At 40.0% G+C, this 15,521-nt stretch overlaps 1 protein-coding gene across 1 annotated transcript in view; it reads left to right on the forward strand.

The window, feature by feature from the left end:
* The first annotated feature begins 1,037 nt into the window (after window positions 1-1,037).
* Window positions 1,038-15,521, forward strand: part of dnah12 (dynein, axonemal, heavy chain 12) — a 38,877-nt gene continuing 24,393 nt past the window's right edge. The window contains 25 exon segments of the mRNA XM_051662321.1: window positions 1,038-1,069; window positions 1,228-1,314; window positions 1,423-1,450; window positions 1,548-1,737; window positions 2,028-2,088; window positions 2,194-2,352; window positions 2,579-2,783; window positions 3,796-3,874; window positions 3,877-3,977; window positions 4,085-4,253; window positions 5,145-5,352; window positions 5,453-5,612; window positions 5,757-5,857; window positions 5,950-6,109; window positions 6,238-6,376; window positions 6,379-6,430; window positions 10,945-11,062; window positions 11,169-11,243; window positions 11,246-11,311; window positions 11,630-11,713; window positions 11,811-11,999; window positions 14,887-14,982; window positions 14,984-15,007; window positions 15,086-15,233; window positions 15,236-15,425. Coding sequence (XP_051518281.1) covers window positions 1,038-1,069; window positions 1,228-1,314; window positions 1,423-1,450; window positions 1,548-1,737; window positions 2,028-2,088; window positions 2,194-2,352; window positions 2,579-2,783; window positions 3,796-3,874; window positions 3,877-3,977; window positions 4,085-4,253; window positions 5,145-5,352; window positions 5,453-5,612; window positions 5,757-5,857; window positions 5,950-6,109; window positions 6,238-6,376; window positions 6,379-6,430; window positions 10,945-11,062; window positions 11,169-11,243; window positions 11,246-11,311; window positions 11,630-11,713; window positions 11,811-11,999; window positions 14,887-14,982; window positions 14,984-15,007; window positions 15,086-15,233; window positions 15,236-15,425 — 2,921 coding nt within the window.

A 15,521-nucleotide genomic window follows, 5' to 3' on the forward strand; every position in this document is an offset into this window, starting at 1 on the left:
GGTTAAGATCCATAACACTCTTTTCCAATTATCTGTTGTCCAGTGTCTGTGTTTCTTTGCCCACTCTAACCTTTTCTTTTTGTTTTTCTGTTTCAAAAGTGGCTTATTCTTTGCAATTCTTCCTTATAAGGCCTGCACCTCTGAGTCCTCTCTTTACTGTTGTACATGAAACTGGTGTTGAGCGGGTAGAATTCAATGAAGCTGTCAGCTGAGGACAGGCATATTTCTCAAACTAGGGACTCTGATGTACTTATCCTCTTGTTTAGTTGTACATCTGGCCTTCCACATCTCTTTCTGTCCTTGTTGGAGCCAATTGTCCATCATCTTTGAAGACTGTAGTGTACACATTGTATGAAATCTTCAGTTTTTTGGCAATTTCAAGCATTGTATTCCTCATTCCTCAAAACAATGATTGATCGATGAGTTTCTAGAGAAAGCGGTTTCTTTTTTTTGTGGCCATTTTTGACCTAATATTGACCTTAAGACATGCCAGTCTATTGCATACTGTGGCAACTCATAAACAAACACAAAGACAATGTTAAGCTTCATTTAACGAACCAAATAGCTTTCAACTGTGTTTGATATAATAGTTATTATATTATATTATATTATATTATATTATATTATATGGTTATTATAAATGATTTTCTAGTACCAAATTAGCAATTCAGCATGATTACTCAAGGATAAGGTGTTGGAGTGATGGCTGCAGGAAATGGGGCCTGTCTAGATTTGATCAAAAATGACTTTTTTCAAATAGTGATGGTGCTGTTTTTTATATCAGTAATGTCCTGACAATACTTTGTGATCAGTTGAATGCCACTTTGGTGAATTAATGTACCAATTTCCTTCCGAAACAGCAAAATCTGTGCATTATTCCAAACTTTTGGCCACCAGTGTATATACAGTATAATCATAAAATCTTCATGTACTGTATGATAATTACTACATATAACACGTCAAAGGTTACTTTTGGGTGCACAACTACACAAAAACTTGCTTAAGCTAATTGGATGTTTTTCACATTACTTCAACAAATGCCAACAAACACCAAGTGTGACAATGACAGGTACTGTATTTTTCTCAGCATTTTAAATCTAACAGCCACCTTTAACATTTTTGAAATGTTTGAGTTTGTTGTAATTTGTCAAGGCTGTGCGAACCAGCCTTTAATGGGTGCTTTGAAATAGGATAATATTTTAATGGAGATGTCTGGAATTTTGTTAGAGTTGACAGGGCAATGAAGGCTTATGTGCAGGCCAAGGAAGCAGGACCGGCGTCTCCTCCATCTCCTGAACCACAGTTTCCTTCAGCAGTATGAACCTTTTGCTTGATACACCACAGTAATTGATTTCACGAATACTGTCTCACAGAGAATGATTTTATCCTAATTTTGTTGAATTTGTTTATCTATTTCTTCTAAATGATCAGTGATGAGAGGAAAAGCTATGTATGTTATTTTTTCCCTCATTACTTTTTACCTAATCCAATTTAAAAGAGATTTGATTATTTTTGTGCTTTACACTTTTCCCATGTTATACTTTAAGATTAACTACTTGTTCCTGAAAGAGTGAGTTGAGCAAAGTCCTGTTGCACCTTTTCGGCAACAGTGGCTGGATGCCATGTTGGCCCGTGTGTCCCCTCGGCTCCGCCAGGGGCCCAGCAGGGAAGAGCTGCTTGAAGAGATTTGCAAGGAGGTCAGTGAGAACTAAATGAGAGTCATGCTCAAGCAATGAGGTGAGCCAAATCCTGTTCTAGCATTACAGTATTCATTCAAAATCACTCCTATCCTGCTTATTTTCCTTAAAAACATACTAATTGTTTATTTTCCTGTGATTAATGTGAACATTTTCAGAAATGACCATAGGGCAACAGAAAATACTACATATACTAGATTTCAGCTTTAAAGTGTATATAGACATTTGCATTTATTTTTATTTGTTTTCATATGACAACTTCATCAAACCTCTTGTAAGATTTAAAACTGTATTATATTTTAATTTGGTTGCTATCAATGTTTTTCCTAGTAAACACTATACTGAAATATCCACTATCAGCAGACACAGTTCACAGAGATGCATCTGCTGAGTAAGTGCGCCGGTTCCTAGTAAATGAAAACTATTTTTTACATAATAATTTGGCTTTGGAAGGGGCAACAGGGCAATACTTATGATCTTGGTTTTGCTTTGTCAGGATTCTAGATTTCTCCTGTCCATGGCTTGAGAGCTTTGTGCAGTGTCGAAAGGAGATAAAGTAGAATCTACACATATTACATCCAGTCAGGTAAAACATCCTTGATATTTGCTACAGCACATTCTCCCACCTGCTCCTCATTGATCTCTCTGATTGCAGGTTCCGTAAATAATTAATAGTCTGATTACCGGTACGTGCTATAAATTGTTTACTTATGAAAAGTCATCTCTTAAATGAAAAGGAATCCTTGTTAGCTTATGCTATAGATTTATATGGATAGAACAGGAACTAGTCATAAATAATAACAAATAAGCACCAGTCTTCAGTGTTTACCTGTTTACATTAATGAATTGTATCCTTAAATTTGATTGAAACTGTTGTAAAGATCCACAGGGCATGTAGACTGTGAGAGTCTAAAAAACAAAGTAGCTGTGGAGTGTGAGAGAGTTGAGGATAGACTCATGAAAGCCTGGTTCCCTCAAGTCATTCACCTGCTCACCAGCAAAGGCACTCTACAGAGGGTCAAACCTAGAAACCTTGACTCCTTTTACAACTGCGCCTCAACACTCATGTCCAGTCAGATGAGTTGAGCCAAAAACTTGAAGTAATTGCGACATACTCTGATCTAAGTTTCAATGAGAAAGAAGCATGGTAATTTAACTTCCACAATCCACTTTCTTTAATGCTCCAAATAAAGAAAAGTATCTCACAAAATTGGCAACCCTGATAAAAAATTATAATAATGCATACATTATGTTTTAGATACTGGTCCCCAGCATGGCATGCTGGTATGCTGGTGGCTTACCTTAAATGAATATTCCTGGTTCAATACAAGTTAAGCTCAATCGATAGCATTTGTGGCATAATACTGATTACCACAAAAAACAAAACAAAATAGACTTGTTCCTCCTTTTCTCTAAAAAAAAAAAAAAAAAAAAAAAAAGGTTAGGGTTAAAGATTACAGTGAGGCACTTACAATGGAAGTGAATGTGGCCAATTGTTGGAAGGTTTAAAGGCAGTAATGTGAAGCTTATAATTTAATAAAAGTACTTACATTCATTCTTCTGTTAAAACTTATCACAATATGATCATGTTAACAGACATATTATTTACGTCTTTTTGCTATACTTTTGAAACAGTGAGTATTTTAACGTTTACGGATTGGTACCATGCACTTCCATTGTAAGTGCCTCACTGTAACCCACACATGCTTTTTTTTTTTTTTTTTAAGAAAAGGAGGGACAGGTCTAAATACATTTTTATGGGAATCAAAATTATGCCACAAATGCTGTCGATTGAGCTTAACTTGTATTAAACCTGGAATATTCCTTGAACTAGCATAACAGGCAAGACTTCCTTTGTCAACCTGCTTCATCTGAAAAACCCTGCTGGCCAACCAGCTTTACCAGCTAAGTTTTGGATGGCTATGCTGCTTTACCAGCAAGACCACCACCAAATTATCACTAACCATCAATAACCACCCTGGATGCATTGAAATTCATGTTGGTCTTTTCAGCAGAAAGCTATTGGTATTTTTGTTGACTGACAATAATTGATAATACCTGAAAGAAACAAATTTTATTTATTTTGTTTTTCTTCTAGCTAAAGGCACTAGTTGAGGGGAGTATGGTGGCGTTTGCCAACCTGTTTGATCCCTCCAACAACAGCAAGCTTCCCCTATTCACTTGATATTTGATGACGAGAAGATGGATTTTTACCCCAGCTTTTATGATCTAGAGGAGGCTGTGCTAGAAATTCTAAACTTGATCACTAATACCATGCAGGTTGAGAAATATATCATCATAGAGAAATGACAGATTTTTGTATTGACGTGAAAATAGTGTTGTGTACTGTATGAATCAGATCTACTAGCTCATATTTGATATACAAGTCCTATCTGTTTCACAAAGTGCAGACAGTACAGTCATGGCTAACAGAGGCCAACATTTCTGTAGCGAATGCCAAGCTCTCAGATCATGTTCAGATGTGGGCGCAGGCCACTCTTAGGAACACTGTACGGAAAAACTTGGATGGGCCCACCAAACACTTCCAGAACTATGGTGAGTATCTCAGCTTTCTGAATATTGAGAATAATCTAAGGACAAGCACCACTATTACCTTTGTTCATGTTTAGGTTTAGGGATAAGACAAACCCCTAAGTAATAAAATTTGATGGATTTGAACTTGCCCTGCACAGTGTGTGCTATGAACATGAATAATACCTCAAATCATGCAGCATGTTGATGTGTGTTATTACTTCCTGTGTTATTACGGTACTGAGCCATATTTAGGGACCAGAATATCATAGAAATTTGGGGGTGGACTCTTTTGACTTGGGCCGTAAGAAACCACATACTAACCATGCAAAACACCCTGCAACTGCATAGCAACATGCTAAAAACCACTCAGAACACTAGTGTTAGCAATTAGTTTTGTGACTCTCTCTGTTATTATTCAAATTTTTTTCATCTTTTCCCATGGATATTCTTTAGTAAGCAGCTATGGGACAGCACAGGCTTAAGTGGAAAAATGAATGGAAGAGTACACTAAGGTCAGCCTGCTCATATTTGAAGGGCTAGTTCTCCCAAACATGTAAATTCTGCTGTCATTTACTCACCCTAATGTTATTCAAACTTGAATGGCTTTTAATCTCCCGAGTCCCGTGGAACCCAAAAGGAGATGTTAGAGAGAATGTTGGGGACTGACAGCCTCAGTCACTATTCACTTTCATTGTATGGAAAAAATCTGCAATTATAGTAAATGGTGACTAAGGCTGTCACTCCACAACATTTAGCCAAATATCTCTTTTTGTGTTCCACAGAAGAAATTAAGTCAAACGGGTTTAGAAAAACATTATAGAACTTTCATTTTTGTGTGAACTATCCCATTAATAGAATTTTGAATATATTTATTCATTGTATGCTAATGTGTCTGTTTAATATTTAATGTTTAATCTGTTTTGCATCACATCTGTGTGTTCTTATGTCCAATTGATACATATCAGCAAGTGAAATGCTTTTGGGCATTGTCACAAGAGATATCTCGTGTTCCCTCTTTGATACATGTTGACATGGTACGACTGGACTGTGAGTAGCTCAAGCAAGGGCTTGCAAAAAAAGCGAATGCCTTTTCCCAAATCCTTGTGGGGAAGCTTGTCAGGTCACAACATCAATGCAGTCTATAGCAAGATGTGCCAATTTGTTAACCGCTTTCTCTTTAGATCTGTGGAGTATATATCTAAACTTTAGTGAAGCTGAAGCATGATTCTGTATTTTTCTTATTTTATCTGTAATGAGTGTTAGACCATTCGAGACAGGGCTTTGAAAGGCCCTGAGACAACAGAGGACATGATGGAAATGACCGCTTATATTGAACATGTAAAAACCAAGGGAATAGAGGAGCTTAACAACAAGATTATGGCAAGTACCTCAGGATCACACATACACAAACATGGTTATTTCTTCCTATTTACTTCAATACTGTATGTTCTTACTGTGAATGACAATTGTGAAATACAACTTTCAAATAAAAAAAATGTATTTAATTTTTTTTACTGTTTATAGGAAACACAGCACAGGCTGAATTATTTGTTGGATGTGCAAATTCTTTATGCAGAACACCTTGAATTAAATGCCACAGTGCTGCTCTGGCCACAAAAAATAAAGTGATGAGGTGATATTTTTTATGAAGATATCCAGATATTTTGCATGGATATAAAACAATGAAACAAATATACAAGCTTTTCTTTATTAGAAGCACTTTACACACTATGTTATTCCAGGTGATTGAGAAGGCCAAGCTGAAGGGACAACAGGAACTTATGGGTCAGAGAGGAAAGCTGTTGCTAGAATTGGAGAAAGTAGGCCACAGAATGGAGGAATTTGCAGAGTGCTCTGAACTCGATATGATGCAACAGGTATATTCAAAACTGAAATCTATGCTTGGTTTATCTGTCCAGTCGAACTAAAGCAATGGTTATTTCATTTCATAAAGACCCTGATGATTTATATTCCTTTTTTGTGTTACTTTATCTTGCCTTTCCAGTATGCTTCTGATGTAAGAACTGTACAAAAAATAATTCAGGACATTGAGGAATGAATTGTATTGATGAACAAAGAGGAAGCACTTTACAAATGGGAACAAACTTTTTACACAGAGGTGGAGGTGATGAAGGAAACTATCAAGCTTATCAGAAGTTCTTCAGCTTGGTTCTGAAATGGCAGCGTACAAAGAAGAGGTTTTGTGGAATCAATTTGTCTGAATTATGTTACTGTGGTTGCTTATTAAAGAAATGGTTCACCCCATAAATGAAAATTCTGTCATGTTGAATTCTGTCACATGTTGTTTCAAATCTGTATTACTTTCTTTCTTCCGTGGAACACAAAAGAATAATTTTTATGTGAAGAATGGACTTTTTGCTCCTTTTGATGTGATTACAATGAATGGGGTGCAGAGCTTTCAAGCTTCAAAAGGAGAAAACAGTGAGCAGAATTTTTTTTTTTTCAAAATGTCTCCTTTAGTGTTCCTCAGAAGAAAGAAAGTGACATGGGTTTTGAGTAAATTATGACAAAATGATAAATGGTTATTTTTGGAGTGATATTTTCCTTTCAGATCAATTTACAATATATCACTTTGCTTTCAATAATATCAGACAGAGGAGTAAAACATGGTGTGTGACAAGAACGTTTGTCTCACTGAGGATTTGTTTTTGTCTTGAAGACACTTCATATCCCATCATACCATGGGTCCTATTTTAAGAGCCATAAGTGCAACGTTAATGGGCATGGCCATGAAGTTTTGGTATTTTTGTGCAAGCATGTGCTAAGTCTAGGTGCAATTGGATTTGGCGAAATTATGTGCGCAACGCGCTAATGGGCTGGGTCAAGTGCAATTTAATTCTGAGGTTTTTCTCCGGCAGCGTCTGCATCCTATTACTGTATATAGTACATTCCTTGTCAAGCACCCATGATATAAACAAAGACAGCACATTCATAAGAAGTTGGTAGTGTTATTGGGCTGTATGCAATGAATTAGAACAGTGGTTCTCAACCTTTTTTTGATGAACGTCCCTGTAGAGCCGAGGAGGGCGGGGCCGGGCTGGAATGAGACACACCCGGTCCCCAATCAGCCTGACGGGGCGCGCGAGGGATAAAGGCGGCCGGGGACGACAGTTCGAGAGAGAGAGAATTACAGACAGCTGTGCTGTGTTTTTAGTTGTGTGTTTTTGGTTGGGTTTTTGTTTAATAAATTATTATTTAAGTTGTCAAGCCGGTTCTCGCCTCCTCCTTTCCACTAAATCCCCTTACAGTCCCCTACTTCATTCCCTTACTCCAAACATAAAACACAAAACTCAGTATTTGTAGAGTTGGGGTACTCGAGTTCGGACTCGGACACGAATCAAAGTCACGAGTCCAATATTAATGGGCTCTTGGACGTGTCATGGACTTGAATGCATTTTTACTCGGACTTGACTCGGACTCGAGCCATTCGGACTTGGAATTTTTTTCCGAGTCTGGCCGAGTCCATGGCATTTGTGATGCTTTTGGACTTGGACTCGACTCGGACTCGATTGTTTAAAGACACGGACTTGACTCGGACTCGATCCCAACACTAGTTATTTGCTTAATGCAATTTTGATGCATGGCATGATTTTTTTTTACTCCCTTTTTCTCCCCAATTTGGAATGCCCAATTCCCAATACGCTCTAAGTCCTCGAGGTGGCGTAGTGACTCGCCTCAATCCGGGTGGAGGAGGACGAATCTCAGTTGCCTCCACGTCTGAGACAGTCAGTCCGCACATCTTATCACGTGGCTTGTTTTGCGCGTTACCGCGGAGACCTAGCACATGTGGAGGCTTCACGCTATTCTCCACGGCATCCACGCACAACTCACCACGCACCCCACCGAGAGGGAGAACCACATTATAGTGACCACGAGGAGGTTAACCCAACCTGACTCTACCCACCCTAGCAACCAGGCCAATTGGTTGCTTAGGAAGCCTGACTGGAGTCACTCAGCACGCCCTGGATTCAAACTTGTCTTTACTTGCTGAGCTACCCAGGCCCACATTGCATGATTGCAAGTTTTGTTAATAAATTCAGCAGGCTTATGAGTCATGAATGTGAGACCAAACCTTGCGTTTCTTGAATTCAAACAGATGGAGGGCTATATCTGGGGCCTATAAAATTAAAATGCGAAGACAGAAACTAATAATAAAAGTGATATTGTTAATATATTTTACATTTGCCTTTTTGGAAATTTTAAGTTATTCATTAATTATTTATTTTTATAGATTTAACAGTGGTATTTGTAGCAAGACCATAGTAAACACATGGAAGCATGGATGGTTAGATGTAACATGATTTCTACAAAACAAACTATGGCATTTTTGTAATTATAAACAGTAGACCTACTCTAAGCACATGAAAAAACAATAAATACAAAATATAAATATTTATAAGTTATAACAAAAATTAATTATATTCCCTCACTCCCCTAATGTAGCCCATGACAAATTTAATAGAGCTGAAGTAGTGATATGATAATATTTATTATCAATCTATTTCTGCCTAAAGTACAGTTAGTGTTACTATAGTAAATTCAAGGGTGGTGATGTAGAATCTATGTTGAATTCAAATGGTTTCTGCTTCTAGCGCCTTGCTCACTGATTCTCGCAAAGTTGTGAGTTTAAGAGCTTGAGCTTTAAGAGCTTTGCACTCGCGCTGCTCTGTCCATTGAGCCGTATCCATCTACAGAGCCATTTAGGTGCATTAGCCGAGGTTGTGCCTTTACTTGTGTATTTGACGATCCTAAACCAGATACTTCAGATGCGTTGCTAGACTTCAAAATCAGATGAACCGCGGTACAAATGCGTACCAACCCATATAATTGAGAACCAACTGATATACACCAAGTCTAGATAAATGTTTTAATGCAAAGAGGAACTTGATGATAGATTTGATTATTATGACTGATAAACACCCCCCATTTGTAACCTAACGCTCCCCCTCTCTACTAATTTGCTCTCAGCGCCCCCTGGCATCCTTTGAACGCCCCCTGGGGGGTGGTACCGCCCCTGTTGAGAACTCTTGATTTAGAAGTATAGTAATGTGGACTTACGTTCTTTTGGGCATTAACAGTGTCCTTGAATGTCAGGCATATTTCTATGACAGTGACACGCTTCTATACGAATGGAAAATTTGGTTTTCATCAGGATTTACGTTCCATTAAATTATACAGAATGTAAGTATTATTAATAATTTTTATCTACTGACAAACAATTAATGGCTAGTATTAACAGTGATTGTATCGAAACACACTTCCACCAGTTGATGGTGATTTTGAAACATTTACATTTACTGAAACACGAAAAAATTAAACCAAAAATATTTCTAAATTCAAATTACACTTCAAACAAAAAGAAAATATAGTTTAATTAAATGTTCAAAAAAAAAAAAAAAAAAAATACATTGAAATCTAGTCATTTTACTCACTCCAACTTCTTTCACCAGCCCCTTTTGCAGACTAAAAAATCACTCTACAACAATAGGTGGAAAAATATCAACATAAATTAGATCATAAATACAATTGTAAATATAAATATAATAATAATAATAATTGAAAAATAAACCATGACCTATAGATAGTTTAACACAAATTTATAGTTTACATTTTTTTTTTTTTCATAAAACGGCTACAATAGTGATTGTCAGGTACATAATTTGATGTTCCACTGTATTTTCGGCGTTTCGTCATGAACTTTATTACCACCTGCTGGTAGAATCTCCAAACTTTAAATGCAGGAACTGGGTTTAGACTTTGTGCTAAAATAGATGTCCCTTTGCAGTAGCGGATTTAGGCATGGTCGACATGTGCTGTTGCTCAGGGTGGCACCTTGCGGTGGGGTGGCACGAGGAACCCACACATCCCACCATTTCCCTTCCCCCCCCCCGTCAACAACTTTGGGGGCGTGTTGAAGCAGGTTTTGCCCAGGGCGCCATACAAGCTAGAACCGCCACTGTCCCTTTGAAATGTCTTAGCGCAATGACCTATTTCTCAGGAAAATAGCAAATTGCTCTTTGCGCCCCGTAATTTACGTACAATGCACCCCCAGTTTGCACGCACACACCCACAGTAGCACAAACACTCCCACCCATGGCCATTTGCGCTTGGCGCTGGCATGAAAATTGTACTTAGAATTAGTCCTCTCATGAAAATTGGATCAGACATTGCGCATGGTCGTAGTGCTGTGCTTTGTGCACTCATTTCTTTTGAGTATTTTATTTTGAGATTTCTTGGATCTGAATGGTGAGAGTATCAAGCTGGAGGTTGAGGTGTACCTCAGAGAGAGATACAAGATGCTGAATTTCTTCCAGCAGAAACAAAAGAAAGCCAAGCAAGAGAGAGAGAGAAAATAGCAGGAATAAAGAGGAAGCCCAAAGAGGTGCAGGAGGGCAAACAGGAGAATGCCACTATTCTCATCTGCTCCAGTGTTGTTGAGCAAGTCAAAGAGTAGGGTTTCCACCCCATGCTGTACATCAAAATTATGGCTTTTATTCTTGGATTCAAAACAAGAAGAAATTGGCCCTGTTTTTAGCTGTTCTCCTTAATCCTCAAACACTGTTTTAAACAAGAGTACATTCCAATGGTATCCACCCTGTGTAACCCTGGCATCAGACCTCGAACTGGGAGCAAATGTCGGAAATTGTGGGCTATGACTTGACTCCTGACTCTGGCTGCACTCTGCGCAAAGTCCTCAAACAAAAGAGAGAGGTTATAATGAAGAAGAAAACATTGTGCATCAAACTATCAATCCTAAATCTATTACAATGGGCCAACTGTTTGGTCAGTTTGATCCTGTGTCCCATGAGGTGAGATGTTGAGAGAAGAGTAAAAGCCTTAGCAGTTTGCTTATTTTAACAGTTTTCTGTACTCTGCATGTGCAGTTTTTCACCTTATGCATTGTTGGTTCATCAGTGGACCGATGGTATTGTGGCAAACACCTTTCGAGAATTTGCCTTAAGTGAGAGCCCAGACAGAATGGTGGGTGATGTGGCCCCATAGACACGCTGTGGATTGAGAGCATGAACACTGTGCTGGATGACAAAGAAAAATTTAGTGTCTAGTCTACATTTACAATGAATTCAATGTTGTTTGTCAGTGCAATTTGTTGTTCGCTATTAGCTAAGTGGAGCTTCACTGATGAGAACTTCGCTAATAGCTTAGAAACTGTAATTTTGATGGACGTTCAAACAATGTTGCTTAACGTTTTCCTGACATTGTGAGAGCTTTTATCAAACACTGATTATATAATTTGGTTCCATTAACTTTGCATAATACAAACTTTATAAGATGTTAGTCATTGAAATGTTGTTGTAATGTTGTGAGAATGTTGTTTGAAGGGTCTCTTTTGTCAATGATTTTCTATTTTTTTTTAGCTGTGCCTCATGAGTAGGAAGATTATCCAAATGTCCAGTCAGATGAGTCTGATTTTTGAGGCCATGGATCTGTCGCAAGCTTCTGTAAGTCAGTTGGTTGCAAGATTTGAACTTCAAAACCACCTCAGCATTAATTATACAAAATTATAGCATACTAACAATGTCTGATTTCTCCACGTAGCCAGCCACAGTGAGTTGCTGTAGAATGATCTATATGGAGCCCTCTCAGATAGGTTGGATGCCTTTGGTGGTCTCATGGATGAAAACACTTCCTGACCCACTTCAGACACAGGACAATTCCACACTACTGCAACAGCTCTTTGAGTGGCTACTTCCTCCAGCACTAAATTTGTTACGAAAACATTGTCGGGTAAATATTTAAATTTCATTCACCAATGAATTGCTGTTGGTCATTTGCTATATGTCACACATCAGTGGCTTTCAGCTGATTTTGATTCAGGACCCAGATTTTATATTGGAGACCAAGTGGATAAACTTCACAGGCCGAATAATATGCAGTATATATGAAAATTGGCAATTCTGTAAATACAAAAAAATAAATAAATAAATAAAAAAATACAGAAATATAATTAACCAACCTCACTTTTGGAACAAATAATGGGCCAAACACTATTAATATTAGCTATAATACCAAGTGACTGATTGTGAATTTGTGCCAAAGTACTGTAGAGTTTTATTAAATGCATAGCCTTTGACGTCAACAACAAAAGATATGGAAAGTGTTTTCTCCTTTTTAAAAGTGTAACACTTAGGACATTCTCCCTAGCGGTCACTAGAGGTCAATAGATTGATAAAGACTTTTAGTTTGAAGATTGGTTTTTGTTTTTGTTGTGTCTCTGTTGTTTGTTCCCCTTGATTTATCCCAGATGTGTCTTGTTAACCTTGTTAGTTCTTGTGTATTTATTGCCCTCATGTTCTCTCTGTCTTTGCAGTTGTTAACATTTCATGGATGTAATGGTTTGTTCTGTTGTCATGTTTTGAGTTCTTTTTATGTTTATTTAAATTAGTTTGAATTAAAAAGCCTGCACATAGATCCTCCTCTCACCTCTTTCCTGCAAATGTTATAGAACAACTGACCAGACTATGGATCTAGTGGCTTGGCAATTGTTGTCTCTCAGACAAGGAGGTGATACCATTGAGCAATATACAGAGCAGTTCTGCAGTCTTGCCCAGGATTTCAGTTGGGGAGATATTTGTCTCAAGGACTGCTATCGATTCGGAATTAATGAGCCTGTGAAATCCTGTCTGCCAGGTGGCAGATGTGAACTTTCCTTGGTCAAATTCATTGACTATGCTTTGAGGCTCACATTTTCCCCTTACACTGTGGGGTATGGCAGTAATCCCGTGCCGCTGCCAGCGCCCACGCATGCCATGGTCAACGAGCCAGCGCCCACGCCTGCCACGGTCAATGAGCCAGCACCTGAAGCCTCGACCGTCCCAGAGCGAGCGCCTGAAGCCTCGACCGTCCCAGAGCGAGCGCCTGAAGCCTCGACCGTCCCAGAGCGAGCGCCTGAAGCCTCGACTGTCCCCAGTCGCTGCCAGTGCTCCCAGCCACGGAGGCCGTTCCCCTGTAGCTGCCAGCGCTCCCGACCACTGAGTCTGTCGATGAGCCTGTCCTGATCCCCGAGGCTGTCGACGAGCCTGTCCTGTTCCCCAAATCTGTCCAGTTCCCTGAGGCTGTCCAGTTCCCGGAGCCTGTCCAGTTGCCCGAGGCTGTTGAGGAGCCTGTCCAGTTGCCTGAGGCTGTTGACAAGCCTGTCCAGTTCCCTGAATCTATCCAGTTCCCTGAATCTATCCAGTTGCCCGAGGCTGTCCAGTTCCCCGAGGCTGTCCACGAGCCTGTCCAGTTCCCCGAGGCTGTCCACGAGCCTGTCCAGTTCCCCGAGGCTGTCCACAAGCCTGTCCAGTTCCCTGAATCTGTCCAGTTCCCGGAGCTTGTCCAGTTCCCCGAGGCTGTCCACGAGCCTGTCCAGTTCCCTGAATCTGTCCAGTTCCCGGAGCTTGTCCAGTTGCCCGAGGCTGTCCACGAGCCTGTCCAGTTGCCCGAGGCTGTCCACGAGCCTGTCCAGTTGCCCTGAGGCTGTCCACGAGCCTGTCCAGTTGCCCGAGGCTGTCCACGAGCCTGTCCAGTTGCCCGAGGCTGTCCAGTTCCCGGAGCCTGTCCAGTTGCCCGAGGCTGTCCACGAGTCTGTCCAGTTGCCCGAGGCTGTCCACGAGCCTGTCCAGTTCCCCAAGCTGTCCACGAGCCTGTCCAGTTCCCTGAATCTGTCCAGTTCCCAGAGCTTGTCCAGTTGCCCGAGTCTATCCCGTTCCCTGAGGCTGTCCACGAGCCTGTCCAGTTCCCTGTACTCACTGAGCCTATCCAGTTCCCTGAGGCTGTCAACGAGTCTGTTGAGTTCCATGAGGCTGTTGACGAGTCTGTCCCGTTCCCCAAGTCTGTCCTGTTCCCTGAGGCTGTCCACGAGCCTGTCCAGTTTCCTGTACTCATTGAGCCTGTCCAGCTCCCTGAGGCTGTCAACGAGTCTGTTGAGTTCCCTGAGGCAGTTGATGAGTCTGTCCCATCTCCGGAGCTTCCGCCTCCTGCGGCTCTGCCGCCTGAGTCTCTGCTTCCGGCGGGGGGGGGGGCTCTGTAGCTCTTGGGACATGCTCCCTAGCAGCCACTAGTGGTTGCTAGAAGGATAAAGACTTTTAGTTTAAAGATTGTTTTTTGTTTTTGTTGTGTCTCTGTTCTCTGTGTTCCCCTTGATTGATCCCAGCTGTGTCTTGTTAACCTTATTTCTTGTGTATAAATTGCCCTGGTGTTCTCTCTGTCTTTGTCCGTTGTTAACCTTTCATGGATGTAACAGTTTGTTCTTTTGTCATGTTTTGAGTTCTTTTATGTTTATTAATTGAAATGCCTGCACATAGATCCTCCTTCTCTCACCTCTTTCCTGCAAACATTTCAAAAAGTTGAGCCTATTTATTTTTCCGCCACATATGAGTGGTAACATTTTATTGTTTCCATTTAACATGTTTTTTTCCATGCTGTCCACGACCCTATCAGAATAGACCAGCAAACCCAATTTTTGGTCGCAACCCAACAATTGACAACCACTGTCTTATACAGCATATCCATGTAACTGTACTTTATCTTTGATCTTGCCAGTGTGATCTAAGTGTGAGATGCTGTCTATTCTCACATGATCTCCAATGAGAAAATCAGTCTGGACTCATTGGTCAACTGTCTCATATTCCAGGAGGTCATTCCCATCAGCAACAGTAATACAGTTGTGTCTCTTACACAACTCTTTGAGATGTTACTGACTAAGCCTCTACATGAAGACCTGGGGAACAAAAAACATATGCACATGGATCATGGTAATTATTCATTTGAAAGATACAAGATACAATGTATAAGATCTTAACTGGAAACATGACTTATTTTGCCCTACACAGGCAGCTTTTGCCTTTGCCTTTGCCTTGGTGTGGTCTGTTGGTGGTTGCTGTGAGACAGACAGTCATACTCAATTTGATCAGTTTCTCTGGGAAATCACCTCAGGAATAGCAGAAAATCACCCCATAACTGCTGCTGTGTTGAGATTTGAGAGATTACTTTTGAAAATTAGTCTTTTCCCTTTCAAATTAAGTTAAAAGGAAAAGGATGTTGGGTTCTCTGGAATGAGTCAATCTGAAATGTACCATTCAGGGACAAGAATACCATAGTACAGGATATCATCGTCCCCACAATTGACACAGTGCGATACACTTATCTGATGGATCTCTGCATTAAATATGGGATGTAAGTACACTTTTCTTATGTGTTGAAGGGCATAAGAACTTCAAGTTGATTTCCTGGTGGAACAAATCTGGTCTCCCAGCTTGTTCAGGCTGG

The sequence above is a fragment of the Myxocyprinus asiaticus genome, chromosome 29, assembly GCF_019703515.2.
Source record: "Myxocyprinus asiaticus isolate MX2 ecotype Aquarium Trade chromosome 29, UBuf_Myxa_2, whole genome shotgun sequence".
NCBI classification, from domain to species: Eukaryota; Metazoa; Chordata; class Actinopteri; order Cypriniformes; family Catostomidae; genus Myxocyprinus; species Myxocyprinus asiaticus.